The following is a 17554-nucleotide window of genomic DNA, read 5'->3' as shown; positions in this document are numbered from 1 at the left end:
TTTGATCTAATATTTCATAGCAGGACTCGTTCCTGTGCTCAACAAGAGTATCTGTGAGGGGTTACAGTTTTGTGGCACCACCACCGTGGCCAAAGACCCAATTTTCTGCCCCTGTTTAACAGGGGCGTGCAATTAAAATTTTTGATCTAATATTTCACAGCAGGGCCCGTTCCAGCGCCCACCAAGAGTAACTGTGAGGGGTTACAGTGTTCGGGTACCACCAACACCTAAGGCCCAATTTTCAGCAGAGTATATAGTGTAGTCCGCATAGTAGATACAGGCGGCCCCCTACTTTCAAACATTACATTACAGCCACAAGTAGTTTTAAACAAATTATTTTCCTTTAGAAAAGTCATTTTGTGCAGGGACAGTTCTAAACACGGGGAAAAAATGTGCCACTTTACAGGCATACTATAGACACCCCCCAAGTACGAAATTGAAAGGAATATTTTACTTTTATTGTTTCACTTTAAGCATTATTATAAATCACTGCTCCCGAAAAAAAATGTTGTTTTTAAAACTTTTGTTGCATTGATACATGTCCCCTGGGGCAGGACCCGGGTCCCCAAACACTTTTTATGACAATAACTTGCATATAAGCCTTTAAAATTAGCACTTTAGATTTTTCACATTTGTGTCCCATAGACTTTAACAGTGTTTTATTGCCAGTTTGCATGTTCTGCCGCAAACCGAACCGGGGGTGTTCGGCTCTTCCCTATAAATTAGACAGATAACTGAGAAGCCGCAGATGTCACTCGCTAACAAGCTTTTAGATGTTTTACGAAGTTCCAAGGAATGTCTATACAAGAGGAAATCTATATGTTGTAAACGCCTAGAAGAGGCCACTTGGCATCCTGGCGTGAGTCGCTCCTTTCCCTGGTGAAATAAAAGGTTTGTTTTCCTGGAGTCCGTGTCCGGAGTCCATTCCTGGTTTCCCAGAACTCAAAGAGCCGTTTTGCTGCAACATTTATCTGGTGCATTGGCCGGGAAACCAGGTGTGACGGCTGAGACAGGTGACAACACCACCAGCAATTCTTCTCATTCCACCGACACACACAACTTTTTTTTCTCTTCAATACATTTTTTTATTATAATTTTTACTTTTAAACAGATTACAGTCATAGAATCAGGAAATAGTAAAAAGGTAGAAATGCGATTGGTCAGGAAAATGACTTGTCTGGAACGTGGAGGCGGAGTCATACAATACAATACACAACGTGTTCCATTATTATAACAAAGTATTGTAGAAAAGATCACACCATAGAAAATGGGGGAAAGGAGAAAATAAACCCGGATATTAAGGGGAAATTTGTGTACGAGGAACACCTTAACAATCACCACCATTTTATTCTCCAGGGTCTCTGCAATCAGATAATATATGTTTGGGGTTTTTATCTAATCTTCAGACCCAAAATGTGCAAAAACATCTGACAGTGAAAGGGTTAATGTGAGTTAGATGGGATCACTCTGCTGTGCTCACACATTAGAGCTCCCCCTAGCTGCAGCCTGGTAATAACATTGCTAGGAGGTCTATTCATTTATGTGCTCCATACTTCCCATCTTTATATAAATGTCTCCTGACATTTAGGGGTCTATTCATAAAATATGTGCATAGCAATTCCCCCGGGGAAAGTCCATGTACATTCCTTCTGTGTGAATGGGGGAAAGATGAATGTTATTAGGATATTTGCTGTGCTGGTCGAACGGTTTCCATTCATTTACAATGGAAATGATTACATTTGGCCACTAGATGGAGATAATTTCTATGGTACTTAGCGCCATCTAATGGCCAAATGTGGTATTTTATGTTTTACGTCAATGGTCGGTATTAATACCACAGGGGCAGATTTTTGCCACTAGATGGAGCCGATGATCCAATATTTGTCATGATTGGAGGAACGCGTGTCACATTCATTCTACAATTTGTTTTATAATAGATCCCTAAATGTCTGTGAAATCTTCCACCACAAAATGTACAATGAGAGGGAATGACTCCATTTTTATTTTTCTCCGGCTACCAATGGCCAACACGGTACAACACTTCATCCATGTCTTTGGTGATCTCTGATCTCCTTATGAAGTGTTTCTTCCATGATGAAGATCAGCCATGGAGTATATCTGAGGTGTATATCAGGGTGTGCTTCTTCCCCACACGTCCAGCAACATTCATATACAAGACATTTCCCGCACTCACTAATACACCTCGAGGGTTGTGTGGGACCCCTGATGTACAGGAAGATAGGACTTCAGTGAGGAACATTTCCCTCACTCAGGACAGGAATACGGCTTTTCCCCTGTGCAGTGGCGGCTGGTGCTCCAATTTTTTTTTTTGGGGGGGGGGGGGGGGGGGGGGTTGCACAAACAAACGAAAAAAGCTAGCTGCTGCCATAACAATGGTATTTAGCGTCAAAATAATGACGTATAGCTACAGTGATTTGCAGTACGTGAGTAAAGAATAAGTTCACCTTTAAAACATTTTTTTTTCTTTTAAATGCCAGGGCCCCCCCGTGTACACAGTGCAGAATGCCAGGGGTCCCCCCCCCCCGTGTACACAGTGCAGAATGCCAGGGGTCCCCCTCCCCCGTGTACACAGTGCACAATGCCAGGGGCCCCTGTGTACACAGCATGGATGTCAGGCGCCCCCGGGGAACACAGCACAGCATGGATGTCAGGGACCCCCGGGGAACACAACACAGCATGGCTGTCAGGGACACCCGGGGAACACAGCACGGATGTCAGGGACCCCTGTGCACACAGCACAGCATGGATGTCAGGGGCCCCTGTGTACACAGCACAGATGACAGGGGCCCCTGTGCACACAGCACAGCATGGCTGTCAGGGGCCCCTGTGCACACAGCACAGCATGGCTGCCAGGGGCCCCTGTGTACACAGCACAGCATGGATGTCAGAGAACCCCCGGGGGAACACAGCACAGCATGGATGTCAGGGGCCCCTGTGTACACAGCACAGATGACAGGGGCCCCTGTGTACACAGCACAGCATGGATGTCATGGGCCCCTGTGTACACAGCACAGCATGGATGACAGGGGCCCCTGTGTACACAGCACAGCATGGATGACAGGGGCCCCTGTGTACACAGCACAGATGACAGGGGCCCCTGTGTACACAGCACAGCATGGATGTCATGGGCCCCTGTGTACACAGCACAGCATGGATGACAGGGGCCCCTGTGTACACAGCACAGCATGGATGACAGGGGCCCCTGTGTACACAGCACAGCATGGATGTCAGGGACCCCTGTGTACACAGCACAGCATGGATGACAGAGGCCCCTGTGCACACAGCACAGCATGGATGACAGAGGCCCCTGTGCACACAGCACAGCATGGATGACAGTGCTCTCAGTAAAAGTATCCTGTCTGCACTTACAGAGTATGTCCGCACACATCCACCATCAGTTTCAGGGAGGGGTTGCGATATTTGGTGTTCTTACACCTCGGGCAGCCTTGGTCATCCATCTCTATTCTCTTCCCATAACACAGCACCTCGGTGCACTGCAAAGTGTGTCCCCGGGAACCCGGCAGAAAGATCTTGGTTCCTCCCCCCACTGGTGTTATACAGTAGCTGGGGATTTCCTCGCTCCACACAGTGTCCTCGGATGATTTGGATCCAGATATCTGCATAGTGCATAGTACACGAGGCATGGTGGTGGCCAGCTCTTCTCTTACCTTCTTCGCAGCTCCGCTCGGGCCGTGCAAAGAACAGAGCTGCCGACGTGACGTCACTTCCGCTTTGCGTCTGTAAGATGAAACCCGGAAGTAACGGCTATAGCAATGCTCCCAGCGCCCATAGTGGATCCAGGGACGCACGGGAAGCTAATCGGCGCTTTGCAATGCGCCGCAAGGCGGGTAAAAAGCCAGCAAATGAAGTGCCATGTCTGCAATCTCGTGATTGCATTGACGTGGCGCTTCCTAGGGCACTGGTGTTCCGGCGCCTAAGTTGACTTTGTTAAAGGACATTTTTTTTTTTCTTAAAGGGGCAATTTAAAAAAACATAATTTTTTTTGTGCCTACAGGAGGGGGAGTGGCGCACGGGCATCCCCTATGGACGGGCCGCCACTGCCCCCGTGTGAGATCTCTGATGTGTGGAAAGATTGGCCTTCTCTGAAAAACATTTCCCTTACTCAGGACAGGAAAAAGGCTTCTCCCCCGTGTGTATTCTCTGATGTGTGGAAAGATGGGACTTCACTGAAAAACATTTCCCGCACTCAGAACAGGAAAAAGGCTTCTCCCCCGTGTGAGATCTCCGATGTGTGGAAAGATTGGACTTCACTGAAAAACATTTCCCGCACTCAGAACAGGAATACGGCTTCTCCCCCGTGTGTGATCTCTGATGTGTGGAAAGATAGGACTTCACTAAAAAACATTTCCCGCACTCAGAACAGGAAAAAGGCTTCTCCCCCGTGTGAGATCTCTGATGTGAGGAAAGATGGGACTTCACTGAAAAACATTTTCCACACTCAGAACAGGAAAAAGGCTTCTCCCCCATGTGAGATCTCTGATGTGTGGAAAGATTGGACTTATCTGAAAAACATTTCCCGCACTCAAAACAGGAAAAAGGCTTCAGCCCCGTGTGTAATCTCTGATGTGTGGAAAGATGGGACTTCTGTGAAAAACATTTCCCGCACTCAGGACAGGAAAAAGGCTTCTCCCCCGTGTGAGATCTCTGATGTGTGGAAAGATGAGACTTCACTAAAAAACATTTCCCGCACTCAGAACAGGAAAAAGGCTTCTCCCCCGTGTGAGATCTCTGATGTGTGGAAAGACTGGACTTCACTGAAAAACATTTCCCGCACTCAGAACAGGAAAAAGGCTTCTCCCCCGTGTGAGATTTCTGATGTGTGGAAAGCTGGGAGTTCATTGAAAAACATTTCCCACACTCAGGACATGGAAACCTCTTATGTGTTGGAAAGACAGCACCATCCCGCACAGTCTGAGGTTCCTCAGGATAGGAGGAATACGATGGTCCGGCACCGTCCCGCACAGTCTGAGGTTCCTCAGGAAAAGAGGAATACGATGGTCCGGCACCGTCCCTCACAGTCTGAGGTTCCTCGGGATAAGAGGAATACGATGGTCCGGCACCGTCCCGCACAGTCTGAGGTTCCTCGGGATAAGAGGAATACGAAGGTCCGGCACCGTCCCGCACAGTCTGAGGTTCCTCAGCATAAGAGGAATACGATGGTCCGGCACCGTCCCGCACAGTCTGAGGTTCCTCAGGATAAGAGGAATACGATGGTCCGGCACCGTCCCGCACAGTCTGAGGTTCCTCAGGATAAGAGGAATACGATGGTCCGGCACCGTCCCGCACAGTCTGAGGCTCCTCGGGATAAGAGGAATACGATGGTCCGGCACCGTCCCGCACAGTCTGAGGTTCCTCAGGATAAGAGGAATACGATGGTCCGGCACCGTCCCGCACAGTCTGAGGTTCCTCAGGATAAGAGGAATACGATGGTCCGGCACCGTCCCGCACAGTCTGAGGTTCCTCAGGATAAGAGGAATACGATGGCCTGGCACCGTCCCGCACAGTCTGAGGTTCCTCAGGATAAGAGGAATACGATGGTCTGGCACCGTCCCGCACAGTCTGAGGTTCCTCAGGATAAGAGGAATACGATGGTCCATCTACACTGTGTGGTGCCGGATGGACATTTGAGGTAGTCGGGTTTTCTCCTGGACTATACTGTGTGATGTCCTCATCTTCTACTTTACAGTCTGGAGACAAAGTGAGACAATCCTCTGAGGTTTTCCTCATCTCCCGTCCATCTACTAAAATAGAAATACAAAGATTATTACTAGACATGAGCTGATTGGTTCCCCTAAACCAGGACTCCACCCACATCAGGCAGCTTTGTCTCTGAGGATCTTACAATTCCCCCCTCAAGGTAACTAGTAAATGGGTCCTCTGGTCTCCTACCAGATCATTTCTTTATTCATGGACCTTAGTCAGAGAGTGAGGAAACAACGAGAACTGTCTTTTATAGGAGTGACAGTGATGAGGGGATTATAGGACGAGTGTCAGGAGTATGTAATGTACAACATAGAGTATATAGTGCAGGGGTCAGGAGTATGTAATGTACAACATAGAGTATATAGTGCAGGGGTCAGGAGTATGTAATGTACAACAGAGTATATAGTGCAGGGGTCAGGAGTATGTAATGTACAACATAGAGTATATAGTGCTGGGGTCAGGAGTATGTAATGTACAACATAGAGTATATAGTGCAGGGGTCAGGAGTATGTAATGTACTACATAGAGTATATAGTGCAGGGGTCAGGAGTATGTAATGTACAACATAGAGAATATAGTACAGGGGTCAGGAGTATGTAATGTACAACATAGAGTATATAGTGCAGGGGTCAGGAGTATGTAATGTACAACATAGAGCATATAGTGTAGGGGTCAGGACTCATGATATTGGTATTTAGTAATCAGTGGTGGGTGAAATGTTTACTGGAGACAAGTTGCAGAGATCCCACACCGCTGCCTCCCATCTCCTGAGACTGCACTCAGTGACTTGGGTCTGAGACTATACAGACATATCCCTCCACCCGGCACAGCCAGCAAATAACAGAGCAAGTAACCCGGGAGAATTGTTTTGTCAGAGATCTCACTAGACCCGGGCATGGGGCAGAAGACACAAGGTACATACCCCAGGTGTCTAGGTCAAGCAAACCCTATGGTGAAAATCAACATTTTGCTGCCAGCCGAACCCCAGAATCTCCATAAATCCAGTCTAGAGACATAAATTGTGTCTGCAGCACAGAGAAGGAAGATTATCCGAGAGAAATACAGGAATACAGGACGGGGAACACATCTCAGGAAAGTGACCAGGGGATTACAGGCTGATATCACCCAGTCCCCGCCCTACTCCCTACTCTGGACCAATCAGTGAGCAGTATGGGTGGAGGAATGGATTTAGTGTTAATGACCCACCTGTGCTGATCTCTGTAGGAGTGTCCTCCTCTATAAATGTCCCCGTTATTCCATCCTCCTCCATAGACTGCCGATCATCCCTCACATACGTCTCTTCTTCTTCTGATTTCACCTCAAATTCTATATCGATTGGATCTCCACTCTAACCCAAGAGAATGAGAGAGAATATCATCTGTAAGATATAAACTTACATACAAAATCCACACATCATCTCCACCAGTCCATGTTCTAGATGCTCCGCCCCACCGACCTTGTAACAGTGGGGGATGGTGTGACCTTCCTGTGTGGAATCCCGGGAATACAGAGGACGGGGACATCTCTCTGGTGGGTTCCTGGTATTAGGTGGCTCCTTCATATCCTTGTGTCCTTCTGAAAACTCCTCCATCACTCCATACTCCTCATCCTCCTCTTTATACTCTTCTTTTACAACAATATTATAATCCTCGAAGTTTCCACTCTGAATATATAATAAAACATTCATTATAATAAACATGTTTGTGTATAAATCATAACCACCAATAATTGTTCCTCATCTACCTGATGATGGTGGGGGGTGGTGTGTTCTTCCTCCATCACCCCATCCTCATCATCCTCCTCTTTTATCTCTTCTTTAACCTCAACTTTAGGATCTCTCAGGTCTCCACTCTGAATATAGAATAAAAATGACATCAATGGTAACAATGCAGATAATGTACAGATCCTAATGATACTATCAGTGATTGTTCCTCATCTACCTGATGATGGTGGGGGATGGTGAGACCTTCCTGTGTGGAATCCCGGGAATACAGAGGACGGGGACATCTCTCTGGTGGGTTACCATTACTGGATCCATCTGTAGGAAACACACACACTGACTGAATACATTGTTTCTATGTGTTTATCAGATGATGGGGGATCTAGGTGGAGCCTCCGTACTGCTCTCTCCTTTACAATAAAGTCTCCTCTTACCCGGTGATGTGAGGGGCGGCTGATTGTCCATCATGATGTCCTTGTAGAGATCCTTGTGTCCTTCTAAATACTCCTACATAGGGAAATAGACAGTGACATCACCTGATACTTACAAAGATAAAGTCATCATCCAGACACACCCCTTGTGTTGAACCTTCACAGACATCAGGAATAGTTATTTCCTCCTCCATAAAGATTATAAAATCAAACACAAGTATCATAAGTCCACCTCTAAAAAAAAAAACCCAACCCGTATTATCGTATAATCTGTTAGTATAAACTGAAATGAAGAGAATGTTCCGGCCCTGTAAGTGGGGGAATGTTCTGACCCTGAAGGGGTTAATCTAGGTCTCCACACTATATATGTGTGTATCATCATCTGCTGGAGATAAAAGACGTCACAGTGACTATGGAGGAAGAGGACGGACATGACGGGGTTACTGGGTGTAAATAGAAGATAATATCTTATTACCACCTCTGCTGCTTCTTCCAGCGATGTCTCCTCTTTAATTCCTCCCGACTCACCTCTCACCCGGAACTTCCCGTCTGTCCCTGACATCACTTCCTGTCTTCCATAGAGACTTCTTCTCTCTATGGTAGAAGTGAGATCACCATCTTGTGGAGATCAGAGGAACTGCAGCCCAGAGAAACGTCTCATAGGTGTCCTTTTATGAAAGTGCGGTAAAATACCGCTATTCAGTTCTCAGGCATTCTCAGGGGAGATCGCTCTCCTCTGAGTGCCTGTTTATGAAGCTTTGTAGATCGATTCTCATGTTGAGATGAGGAGCGATCTACAAACGGCTGGAAACTCCTGAGAACTGCTTCTCTCACTGTAATCTGGCGTGATGTAGCGGGATTACAGTATGAGGAAGTGAAAAATACAGAAAACGTTGAACACGAATCAGCACACATTATACACCACATATTAATAAAATAATAAAGTTACATTCCCACCAAACAATATACATTAACCGAATTATTAAAAAACATTGTTTTTATCAATATTTAAAGCTCATACATGTGCCTATTTACATGTGAATGGTGTGTAGGAAATGAATGGAATCCCACATATGTAATGCAGCTATACACCATTCATATCAATGAAAAATACATTTATAATCATTACATTTTAATAAAGTATACAAATATAAACCCTGTATAACTGTAATAGAACAGTCCATGGGTAAAAACATATTTTAGGGTTTACATTTTTATTTTTACTAATAAATAAAAAATTATATAAAAATGACTTTAATAGCATTTTAACATTTTAATGCAGGTAGACTAATATATATATATATGTGTGTGTATCTATAGATATATATACACATAGAAATAAACACACACACACACACATATATATGCTATATGACAGGGATCCTCAAACTATGGCCCTCCAGCTCTTGTAGAACTACACATCCCATGAGGCATTGTAACACACTGACATTCACAGATATGACTGGGCATGATGGGAATTGTAGTTCCTGAACAACTGGAGGGCCGTAGTTTGAAGACCCATGCTATATGATGATGTATATATATATATATATATATATATATATATATATATATATATATATATATATATATATAAATATACATACACTATAAATTCCTAAGCTGCTCATTTTGGGGGGTGTATTGGGGGGAAGATGGGATCTGACTGTATAGCTGCTTGTGTGTGAAGCATGGAAGACAAAAGACTTCCTTCTTCCTCCACAATACTCAGCCAGCTTCGGCTTCTCTCTCGGATTCCCACCTCTGAGATGGAGAATCAGAAAGTGAGAATTCTGTCACAGATCGCCAGTGAGGTGCTGAGATCGCACCTTCATAAACTGCTTTCCGTTTCTGTGACAGTCAGTTACAGATTCTCACTGTGCTGAGATAATCGGTGGAGAGAACATGTTCTCCGCTGATTACCTCAGCTTCATAAACTGTGTATGACCTGAGATCAGCGGTGAGAATCGGGATCGCCGCTGATCTCACTTTCATAAAAGGACACCATAGTCTGAACACGGCCTTGTGCTGTGTGTGTATGTACTGTACAGAGGCGGCTCTCTAATTAGGCAAGTTAGGTGGTCACCTACAGGGGTCTTGCGGCCACCAAATTTGTGTACCATATGTGTGGGAGAAAATGTCCCCTGATTGGTAACCCCAGGCCGGACTGGCTGTAGGAAATTCCGGGGCCGAATGTCCTAACAAGAACTGCCTTCCCCGAGCTCCCCTTTCACTCACTGCCCCGCCCACCACACACTCTGCCAATCAAATGTTACATCACAACAGGGCTCTGCAGCCCTGTATCCAATGAGGGTGCTGCTGACATCTCCCTTCTCACCCACCGTGTGTGCCTGGCACTCTGTACTGTGTATGCAGCGAGTGCTCAGAGGGGCATGAAGATGCCGGGAGGAGACCAAAGATGACAGGGGTGGTGTGCCTAGGACTGGACACAGGTGAGTGTCTGTATAGTCTCTGACCATCTCCTGTATCATGTCCGCACAGTCTCTGACCATCTTCTGTGTCATGTCTGCACAGTCTCTGACCATCTCCTGTATCATGTCCTCAGTCTCTGACCATCTCCTGTGTCATGTCCTCAGTCTCTAACCACCTCCTGTATCATGTCCTCAGTCTCTAACCACCTCCTGTATCATGTCCTCAGTCTCTAACCACCTCCTGTATCATGTCCTCAGTCTCTAACCACCTCCTGTATCATGTCCTCAGCCTCTAACCACCTTTGTATGATGTCTGCAATCTCTTACTTAAACACACTGCTAATAGTATTACAAAATTTCGATTCGGTGTACCTCTAGCAGACATGATACAAGAGATCAATGCAGCCTCGCCAGTGCCCGTGGGATGCAGCCTACCTGTGCCTGGATCAGAGCGGAGATCTCCCTGTGTAATGGAGCTGGATTTGAATTTCTTGGGCCGCAGTAACAATGTCCCGCCTCTGGATCCCCCAAGGTAGCACTTGAAACACTATGGTTACCATCGCACTTGGCGGGCTTGGCATTTCCTAACTTCTTCCTATATTCCTTGGCATCCCAGCTGGTGCTCATCCATGATTGGCTGTGCCCAGTTCCGGCCAATGCCTGTACCTCCACGGAGGGGGCCATCGCATCTTCCCTGGAAACCCTACATAATATTATCTACAGAGGCCGGCTCCCTGATCGCCCCGACACCTCTCTACTTGCCACTTCCCTTTCCTCTATATTGTCACAAAAGTATCCAAACACACCTGGCTGAAATCTCCCAACAACCCCCTGTGGTTTCACCCTAATCTGCAGGAACTGTACTCCCTTCCCGATCCCAATCGCTGGTACTCCAAGGGGGTTAAATATTTATGCCACCTGTACAACGCTCAGGGCTTTAAATCTTTTTCTCAGCTACGTTTAGACTTTGATCTACCAAGATCGTACCTATTTTATTATTACCAGCTCAGGCACGCTATCCGTGCCCAGTTTGGCTCCCTGGACGATCCCACTGACCTTCCCCCGTTGGAAAAACTGCTCAGACAGCCAGACCCCACTAAACTTGTCTCCACCTACTATGCAGCTCTAATGACTGACTTTAACCCCAGGTATCACAAAGCTCAGGTAAAGTGGACCTCTCTGGACCTCTCCCTGGTAGACGAGGACTGGTCAGAATTTAGTGATACGTATAAAACTTCAGTTATTGCTTCCCCGGATCGCATCATACAGGTCAAAATTTTTCATCTAACCCACCTCACTCCGGCTAGGTTACACAGGATGGGTCTCCTGCCCTCGGCTGCCTGTTTCCGTGGCTGTGGCCAGGAGGCCGATTTCTTACACTGCTTCTGGTCATGCCCAGTAGTTCCGGGACTTCTGGGAGGAAGTGGGTGCTTTCATCTCATCGGCGCTAGGCCTCCCAAACATAATCCACCCCAAGAACTGCCTATTTTGGCAAATTACACCTATCATCACATGCCAAGAGACTGCTCCGCATACTCTACTTCTATGTTAGAAAAGCAATTTTACTGTCCTGGAAGGGCGCACAGACCTCTCTGAGGTCCCTCTGGATAAAGCTTATTAATGATTCTATCCCACTGTATAAACTTACTTTTGAACTCGGGAAATGGAACAAAACCTTCCACAATATTTGGGGTAGATGGTTGGCTAGTCCGCTAACCCTCTCCCAGCACTGATTGTACTACTCTTGATTGACCATTGATGGGCCGTGCCCCAGGGATCTATGCCCTGGTAATATACCTGAACCTTTTACCATTGTGCCTATTTTATATCTTTGCACTGATATCTGTTTATTTTTCTATGTTTGAGCATATTGCCTACTGTTTATGACCAGATTGTCTGGTGGTATTGTTGTTGTTTTTTGTGTTTCTTTCTGTTTGTTGGTTTGTCTTAAATCCAATAAAAATGTCTTAAAAAACAAAACAAAAAAACAATGTCCCGCCTCCAGTGGTCATGTCACACTGATTCAATGTCCCGGCACTGGATCAGTGTGCCGTCTATCACAGGAGGCGGGACATTATTACTGCGGCCCGGGAAATTCAACTCCCTGACACAGGAAGATCGCAACTCTGCAAGAAGAGGAGGAGGGAGGGGAGGTCAGGACCTTGAGCCTGCAGTTTGACACCCCGCAATGGGCGGACCCCCGGAGGCACGGCCACTGCGTATGTGCACTTTTTTTCTTTCGGAAATATGCTAAAAACACCAATTTGGGATGATATGTTTCGGCCGATTACATTTCGGAGCATCCCTAATCATAAATACACCTCTTAATAAAACCCCCATCCCGTATTATTGTATAATCTGTTATTATAAACGGAAAAGCTGAATTGGATTGGAAATAAAAAACACATTTCCAAAATGAAGAGAATGTTCCGGCCCCGTAAGTGGGGGAATGTACTGACCCTGAAGGGGTTAATGTACGACTCCACACTATATATGTGTACATACCTCCCAACTTCCTGAGATAAGAATGAGGGACTTCTATTAGCAAAAGTATGTAGGCATAGGACACACCCCCTGACACACCCCTTAATGGAGAAACATTTAAAAAAATCGGTTAAAAATGTAGAAATTGGATGGAAGGTTTAGCACCGGGAAAGACTTTTTGATAGATAAATAGTGCATTTTATATACATGTATATAGATCAGACCAACATGAGGGACACATGAGGAGGAAAGAGGGACTTTGTTGTGAATGAGGGACAGTCCCTCCAAATCAGGGACAGTTGGGAGGTATATGTGTGTATTATCATCTGCTGGAGATAAAAGACGTCACAGTGACTATGGAGGAAGAGGACGGACATGACGGGGTTACTGGGTGTAAATAGAAGATAAGATCTTATTACCTCCTCTGCTGCCGATTCCAAAGATGTCTCCTCACTACTTCCTCCCGAATCACCTCTCACCCGAAACTTCCTGTCTGTTCCTGACATAATTTCCTGTCTTCCAAAGAGACTTCTTCTCTCTATGGTAGAAGTGAGAAGATCACCACCTTGTGGAGCTCAGAGGACCTGCAGCCCAGAGAAACGTCTCATAGTGTAAGCACGTCCTTGTGCTGTGTGTGTGTGTACTGTATATCCTTATAGATGGGTCATCTCCACTCCCACCAAGGGGGAGAGAAATATATTACTGCCTAGTCCAGACTTTCTCAGCCAGGGTTCCTCCAAAGGGTTCTAGGGGTTCCTTGAGCAATGGACAATTTCTGTCTCTCAGTAACAACTGACATCAATGATCTGTAAGGAGGGCAGTCTTCCCACTGATGACAATATAAGAGGGTCCTTCTCCCATTGGTCACCAATGTAAGGGACCACTACACTGACCACTGATATAAGGAGAAATTCCATCCAAACCGTGAGATTGGTCAGAGACTAATTGGTATCATTCTGGGCATTGCCAGACTAGGTCTTGGTGACAGAGTGAAGGGTGATGCTGCTCATACTATATGTGACCCTCATCTACATCATGGACATCTTCTTCAGCTTCTTTTTAAATGGCATAGAAATCCTATAGAAGAGGTTGGGGGTCCTGAGTAGTCATAGAAAGGCCCAGCACCCCAATAGTAGAGGAAGAGGTGGTCTGGTGACATGGAGAAGAAGACTCCGGTCAGTCTCTGGATCTCCATCATTGGAAACATGGTGAGACAACAAATACAGCGGGATGGTGGAGGAGATGTTGGTAGAAGACCCTGACCCCTGTATATGATATACTCCTGACCTCTGTATATGATATACTCCTGACCCCTGTACATGATATACTCCTGATCACTGTATATGATATACTCCTGACCTCTGTATATGATATACTCCTGACCTTTGTATATGATATACTCCTGACCCCTGTATATGATATACTCCTGACCATTGTATATGATATACTCCTGACCTCTGTATATGATATACTCCTGACCCCTGTATATGATATACTCCTGACCCCTGTATATGATATACTCCTGACCCCTGTATATGATATACTCCTGACCTTTGTATATGATATACTCCTGACCCCTGTATATGATATACTCCTGACCATTGTATATGATATACTCCTGACCTCTGTATATGATATACTCCTGACCATTGTATAATGATATACTCCTGACCTCTGTATATGATATACTCCTGACCCCTGTATATGATATACTCCTGACCCCTGTATATGATATACTCCTGACCTTTGAATATGATTTACTACTGACCCCTGTATATGATATACTCCTGACCACTGTATATGATATACTCCTGACCCCTGTATATGATATACTCCTGACCTCTGTATATGATATACTCCTGACCACTGTATAATTATATACTCCTGACCCCTGTATATGATAAACTCTTGACCACTGCACTCTAGACCCATTATTCAGAGTTACCTTTAACCTGATGACCTACGAAGGCTTTTAACCACTTCCCACCCGGCCTATAGCAAAATGACGGCCGGGAAGTGGTTCAGTTATCCTGGGCCATATTCTCAAATACTTTACGCCTGCGTATCAGCAGATACGCAGACGTAAGTCCGATCCTATGTTTAAGTGTATTCTCAAACTGAGATACACTTAAACATGCCTAAGATACGACGGCCTGCGCCGTTGTATCTTAGGCTGCAATATTTACGCTGACCGCTAGCTGGCGGTCAGCGTAGAATATGCAAATGACTAGTCACGCCGATTCTCTAATGTACGCTTGCCCGCCGTAGTGTTTTAACGTCGTTTTTGTAAGCAATACGCGGCGTAAAGATAAAGACGCCCCCTAGGTGGCGTACTCAATGTTAAGTATGGCCGTCGATCCCGCGTCGAAATTTGAAAATTTAACGTCGTTTGCGTAAGTCGTCCGTGAATGGCGCTGGACGCCATTTACGTTACAGTCAAAACAAATGACGTCTGTGAAACGTCATTTAGCGCAATGTACGTCGGGTAATTTACCCGACGAAGCATGCGCATTACGATCGGCGAGGGAGCGCGCCTAATTTAAATGATCCACGCCCCCTACCAGGATCATTTGAATTAGGAGGGCTTGCGCGGGTGGACTTTACGCGACGCCGCCGCAAGTTTACAGGTAAGTGGTTTGGGAATAAGGCACTTGCCACTTAAACTTGCGGCGGCGTAACGTAAAGGACATACGTTCCGCCGCCTCAGATATTTAAGAATATGCCCCCCTGACTTCCCATTATATGACGTCCAGCAGAATAAGCCGCAAACGCGTGCCCTGCGTTGCACACAGCCCGGCGATCTCTGTTGTGGCGTGTCAATCTGACACACTGCAACACCGATCTCGATAAAGAGCCTCTGATGAAGGCCCTTTATCACATGATCAGCTGTGTCCAATCACAGCGTAAACAGGAAGAGACGTTTATCGACTTTTCCTCACTCGCATCTGACAGACGAGAGTAGAGAAGAGCCGATCGGCTGCTCTCCTGACAGGAGGGTCTGTGCTGATTGTTTATCAGTGCAGCCCCCCACCCAGGACCACCAGGCATGCCTACAAAGGATGCCCACCAGGTATGCTACCCTGGACCACCAGGGATATGCCAATCAGTGCCCATTAGCAATGCCTGCCAGTGCCATCAGTGCAGTCTTTCAGTGCCACTTGTCAGTGCCCACCAGTACCATCTCATTGGTGCAGCCTGATCAGTGCCCATCAGTGAAGGAGAAAACGTACTCATTTACAAAATTTTATAACAGAAACAAAGAACAATGTTTTGTTATTATTATTAATTCATTACGTTCCATTTGTTTAGATGCGGCATTATTTCGGATAATTCATATCTTCAGATAAATTCATATTCATTACATTCACTAAAAGCTATATTTGAAAGAAAATTCCGATACCGATAATTTGTTATTATTTCGGATTTTGAATTTCCAGATTTTCAAATTTATTCAAATGAATGAATGTCGATCATAACTAATGACCCGAAAAACGAAGAAACAAATGAAAGGAAAACAAAGAAATGTTTGGTCAGTGCACATGTCTACAGCTTAGTAGATGATAAATTAGACAGATAACTGAGAAGCCGCAGATGTCACTCGCTAACAAGCTTTTAGATGTTTTACGAAGTTCCAAGGAATGTCTATACAAGAGGAAATCTATATGTTGTAAACGCCTAGAAGAGGCCACTTGGCATCCTGGCGTGAGTCGCTCCTTTCCCTGGTGGAATAAAAGGTTTGTTTTCCTGGAGTCCGTGTCCGGAGTCCATTCCTGGTTTCCCAGAACTCAAAGAGCCGTTTTGCTGCAACATTTATCTGGTGCATTGGCCGGGAAACCAGGTGTGACGGCTGTGACAGGTGACAACACCACCAGCAATTCTTCTCATTCCACCGACACACACAACCTTTTTTTTCTCTTCAATACATTTTTATTATAATTTTTACTTTTAAGCAGATTACAGTCATAGAATCAGGAAATAGTAAAAAGGTAGAAATGCGATTGGTCAGGAAAATGACTTGTCTGGAATGTGGAGGCGGAGTCGTACAATACAATACACAACGTGTTCCATTATTATAACAAAGTATTGTAGAAAAGATCACACCATAGAAAATGGGGGAAAAGGAGAAAATAAACCCGGATATTAAGGGGAAATTTGTGTACGAGGAACACCTTAACAATCACCACCATTTTATTCTCTAGGGTGTTAGAAAAAAATATATATATAATGTTTGGGGGTTTTAAGTAATTTTCTAGCAAAAAAATCTGTTTAATTTTGAAAGCACCAAGTCTGAAAAACAGGCCCCGGTCCTTAAGTGGTTAATAATCAATTCCACTTCTATATCCCGGGGGGAAGGACAGGAAAGAAAAAAACACAAGTACCATAGTGCTCTCTGCTTCTGAATTTATTATAAAAGCCCCCCCCCCCCTAAAAAGTTACACTTACAATAAAAACAGCAAGTATCAGATCACCAGCTCACTCACCGCCGATCGACATTCACATTAGATTTTATTAATGATTGATTGTAATATGTTTATAAAGTGATATAAGCTCATGAAATGTGGGAGGGGTAACTCGGCTCGTTGGTCTAGGGGTACGATTCTCGCTCGGGGTGCGAGAGGTCCTGTGTTCAAATCCTGGACAAGCCGTAGTTTTATATATTATTATTATTTTTTAGGATCGGTGTACAATTGATTTTTCATATATGTGATTGATTCATACATATTTATGGAAGAGGGCGTGTC

At 45.3% G+C, this 17554-nt stretch overlaps 1 protein-coding gene across 1 annotated transcript in view; it reads right to left on the bottom strand.

Annotated features, from left to right (window-relative positions):
• The window catches only part of LOC120910661, a 148491-nt gene that overhangs the window by 71884 nt on the left and 59053 nt on the right, over nt 1-17554 (bottom strand). Inside the window, 1 exon segment of the mRNA XM_040322414.1 lies at nt 4145-4917. Within this exon segment, the coding sequence (XP_040178348.1) occupies nt 4145-4917 (773 nt within the window).

The sequence above is a fragment of the Rana temporaria genome, chromosome 8, assembly GCF_905171775.1.
Source record: "Rana temporaria chromosome 8, aRanTem1.1, whole genome shotgun sequence".
In the NCBI taxonomy this organism is placed as follows: domain Eukaryota; kingdom Metazoa; phylum Chordata; class Amphibia; order Anura; family Ranidae; genus Rana; species Rana temporaria.
This window is presented reverse-complemented; position numbering and strand designations above follow the sequence as displayed.